Source organism: Orycteropus afer, unplaced genomic scaffold (assembly GCF_000298275.1).
Source record: "Orycteropus afer afer isolate SDZICR_OR568_19922 unplaced genomic scaffold, OryAfe1.0 scaffold00322, whole genome shotgun sequence".
NCBI classification, from domain to species: domain Eukaryota; kingdom Metazoa; phylum Chordata; class Mammalia; order Tubulidentata; family Orycteropodidae; genus Orycteropus; species Orycteropus afer.
The window spans coordinates 1,137,588-1,141,690 of NW_006921909.1; the positions used below are offsets into that span (position 1 = coordinate 1,137,588).

Genomic DNA, 4,103 nt, shown 5'->3' on the forward strand with positions numbered 1-4,103 from the left:
GTTTCTAAGGAGCATTCCTGCTTCACTTCTTTCAGTACAGTTTTGTTTGTTCTTCCCACAGCCCATGGTTTATTCAGTATTTTTCACCAACATCATAATTCAAATACATCAATTCTTCTTTGGTCTTCCTTATATACACATTACTTTTGGACATATCCAGGCAAAGTATAAAACCTGCTAAATTGGGGTTGAATTTGGTGACTTATATGATAACTTGCCATTCTGTGAGTTCATCCATTTAACATTATTGAAATAGGTCTTCTGTCCCAAAGCACATTATAATTACCATGATTCTAACTAATTTCATTCTATAAATAGATTATTTTCATTTCAGGCTAGAATTGCTGGCATGCCCCCTTCTTTTTTATTTTAGATCGATTGTGCATATTATATTATTACTACTAAGACAACTGGTCTGAGAAACATAATACTTACTGGCCTGTGTGTATCAGTGGGTTTTCTTTGATGAGAAATCTGGGTGGGTAGAATCTTATTTGTGGCTAATACCCAACAGGTGTGTGTCTTATCCTTTGTTTTCCTTTGGCATGGACTGATTTTACATAGAGATTTTAGGAAAATGACTTGTTCTTTTCACATCTTTTAAACTTCAGAATCCTGGGTCTGGACCAAAAAGACTTTGAATCAACCCAATTAAGGAAATATAAGTGGGAATTCTATGAGGGAAAACAGGTAATTTATGGGACCTATATTTCTGAAAATCATATTAAGGTAACTTTGGATTTCACAGTGAAACACCAGGGTTTTCAGAATTGACAAGTTAGTCTTTTGTCATTCCCTTCATCTCCTCCCCCACCTCCACAGTTAACAGGATGAATTGATTAGGCAAAGTCACAGATGCATTTCTATCACTGTAAAAATAAGTGACCCAAAGCAGCATTTGTGGCTGTTGTCCCTAGGTGCTGCTGAGTCAATTTCCACTCATAGCACCCACATGTGATGAAGTAGAACTGCCTCATAGGATTTTTTCAAGAAAGCAGCATAAAACCAAAAACCAAACTCACTGCCACCAAGTTTATTCCAAAGCGTAGCGACCCCTTTTGGGTTTCCAAGGTGGTAAATCTTTATGGAAGTAGATTGTCCTCTCCTCTTTCTGCAGAGTGGCTGGTGGGTTTGAACTGCCAACCTTCTGGTCAGCAGTCAAATTCATTAGGTACTATGCTACCAGAGCTCCTTTAAAAAGCAGCATAGATCAAGAAAATAGATTGTTGAGAAATAGCCCCACAAGGAAACTCAGTTTTAATCTAATGTCTATAATGAAGATATTAAGCGAAGATATGTGATTATAAATGTTTAAAAGGCAGAAGCAGACTCATGGAGAAGATGGTGGTGTGGTGAGGTGTCACTGTATTTGCAAAGTGAGTTAGGACACCAGGCAGAATTTATATCATACAAGATTCTATTCAAAAGTCCCTATTGCAAAGTGGAACTCCTAAATAATCAACTACCTAGGCAGACATACTGGAATGCATTGAAATGTCTCTTTGTTTATGAGGAAAATAGCCTCAACCTTTGGAATTGTATCAGAAAAAAAGCCAGACTGACAAAGAAACCACAACTTCTTTTGCATCTCTAACAATGATACCTTGAGATCCTGAGAATGCTCTTTGCCGGTTATTATGAGCAGGAGCAAGGAGATAATGAGATCAAGGTGATGGTCTTTGCTTGAGCAAAAGGATTGTAACCATACCACTGTTTTAACCTAAGATAAAATCAATGCTTTTATTTCCTCTTAGTTGTACTCAATATATATGTATATTAATGACATTCTAAGACATGTTCATTGAGAAGGGGATGACATGAATTTAGTAATCCTGCTATACTAAGAAATACATTGGGCTGTCCTTCAGTTAACAAATGGAATGTAACAGAGTGTTAGAAACAAGAGGCAATCATGCTAGTTTTCAGCTAACTCAAGATGAGAGTTGAAAGTCTATTTTTTGCATCTGAATTTCACTGTGAATTATTGCCTTGTGTTCTGGTTCCCTAGTGCCACTCTGACAGGAATATACCACAAATGGGATGGCCTTAACAAACAGGAGTTTATTCTTACAATTTGGAGGCTTTAAGTCCAAGTTCAAAGTGCCAGGCTCTAGGGGCTGGGTGAAAGCCCCTCAACCTTGGGGTCCAGCTCTGCCTCCTGCTCCCGGCCCACTGGAGCTAGAGGCATTTCTTCACTCAGACAGCCGCTGGCTGCTGAGGCTGAGAAGCCCCAAAGTTGACAAGTAAAAAGGCACAGTCCCGATGTTACCAAACCACACGGCAGGCCATTAACTTAAGTCCATTTTAAGTCACAAGGTCGGCAGAGCATAGCAGGCTGCTGAGCAACGACAAAGCTACATGCAGGGTCCAAGTGTGCCATAGGCTGGAGACCATTCCCAAAGGCTTCTTCTTATATGCAGGAAGCAAACCGCATACCCAAAGGCAGCTACCCAGCTGCTTGTGGTAGATCCCACCATGGAGCTTATTGCCAGTCTCATCATGGGGATTAACTACCACCAGCTGCCCAGCCACTCAACCAGGCCCAGCCAAGTTGACACACAAACCAAACTACCACACCTTGTTAAGAAAAAACTGTTTCCATTGACCATTATATTGGTTGATTATGTATGCTGAAATGTATGTTTTAAGGACTGTCATGTTTCTAGTAATGTGTTCTTTTAATTAAGGTGAATTGTTAGAGAAAGTCCAATGATTTTAAAAATAATAATAATAACTCTGTGTAACTGTTATTTTCATAGGAAGCTTACCGAGACACATATGAAAACCATTCCTAGTTGTGCGTTTTCAAATCTGCCCAATATCTCCAGGATGTAAGTAATTCTTTTGAATATAAAAATAGTTTACAGTTGTGACATGTAATTTTCTAATTGTGACACAGGCTCTATTAAAGACACTTTATTGTCTATAGTGCTGTGAGTCAATGGCATGCACACTTTTAATGTACGTGAAAGTGCAAGATGTTTATGAGATTTCACTACATTTCCACTCCCCAGTTCCTAAGCGATTTTTTTTAACTTAAAACAAATTTAAATTCTTTTGGTCTTTTGAATTTTACAATTCTTGATGTATTTTACTATATCTTGGGATGAAAACCTGAGCTGGGAATGTCTTCTTCCATAAGCAGATTTATATATCTGTTTCTATCTATTCTAGTAATTAATTCTTGATTTATGTTTCACCATTAATACAAATGTTTAAATTTGCCATAAATGTAGTTGATGATTTATGAATTCTCTCATAAAAGAGAAAGAAAATAGTTAGGAATGATTCCAAACCTTATAATACTGAATTGCTATCTGCACAGAGCAAAGGGGAGAAAGGTTTCTCTGTTGAGTTGACAAAGAGTACATCTGTATATGAAGTGAATCAGCTCTCTAGTTCACTTAATTTATTGTGAAAAGCAATCCAGGATATTCAGGCACACTAATCACAATGCAACCAGGATTAGCCTGTGCAGGTTCTGGTAAATTTCCTCATTTCTTAACCATTTATTGAGTTCCTACTGTGTCATTTCAGTGCTTTCTCACCAGGCGTTATTTTGCCCCTTAGAGGCATTTGGCAATATCTGGAGACTTTTAGATTGTCATAACTGGAGGGGTTACTACTGGCATCTAGTGAGTAGAAGACAGGGTGCTGCTAAACATCCCACAATGCACAGGACAGCAACCCCCATGACAAAGAAGTTCCCGGCCTAAAGTGTCAATAGTGCAAGGTTGAGAAATCATTCTAACTGAACCTCTTGCAGTTTTGATGTTGCCTTCCATTTTAAAATTCTTGCCTCCTTTGGTTTCCTTCTTGTTCTTTCATCCCTCTTCTTAACATTTGATGCTGAGTACTCTTCCTCAGTCATCTTCTTCACTTCTCATTTTATTTTATTTTACTTTATTTTTCTCAATTCCTTAAATACCAGTAATTTCTTTGGTGATTTTTCCCTAACCCCTATATACCCTATGTTTTGGTTACATGCAGGGTCCAAGAGTGCCAAAATGCTAGAGACCTTGCTCAAAGCTGCTTCTTATCTATGGGAAGCAGCTACTCAGCTGCTCCAGTAGATTCCACCATGGAGTTGATTACCAGTCTCA

General features: G+C 38.3%; 1 protein-coding gene across 1 annotated transcript in view; it reads left to right on the top strand.

Moving 5' to 3' along the window:
- Positions 1 to 4,103, top strand: part of TSHR (thyroid stimulating hormone receptor) — a 214,473-nt gene that overhangs the window by 126,559 nt on the left and 83,811 nt on the right. The window contains exon 2 of the mRNA XM_007951972.2: positions 2,760 to 2,831. Coding sequence (XP_007950163.1) covers positions 2,760 to 2,831 — 72 coding nt within the window. The remainder of the gene's footprint in view (positions 1 to 2,759; positions 2,832 to 4,103) is intronic.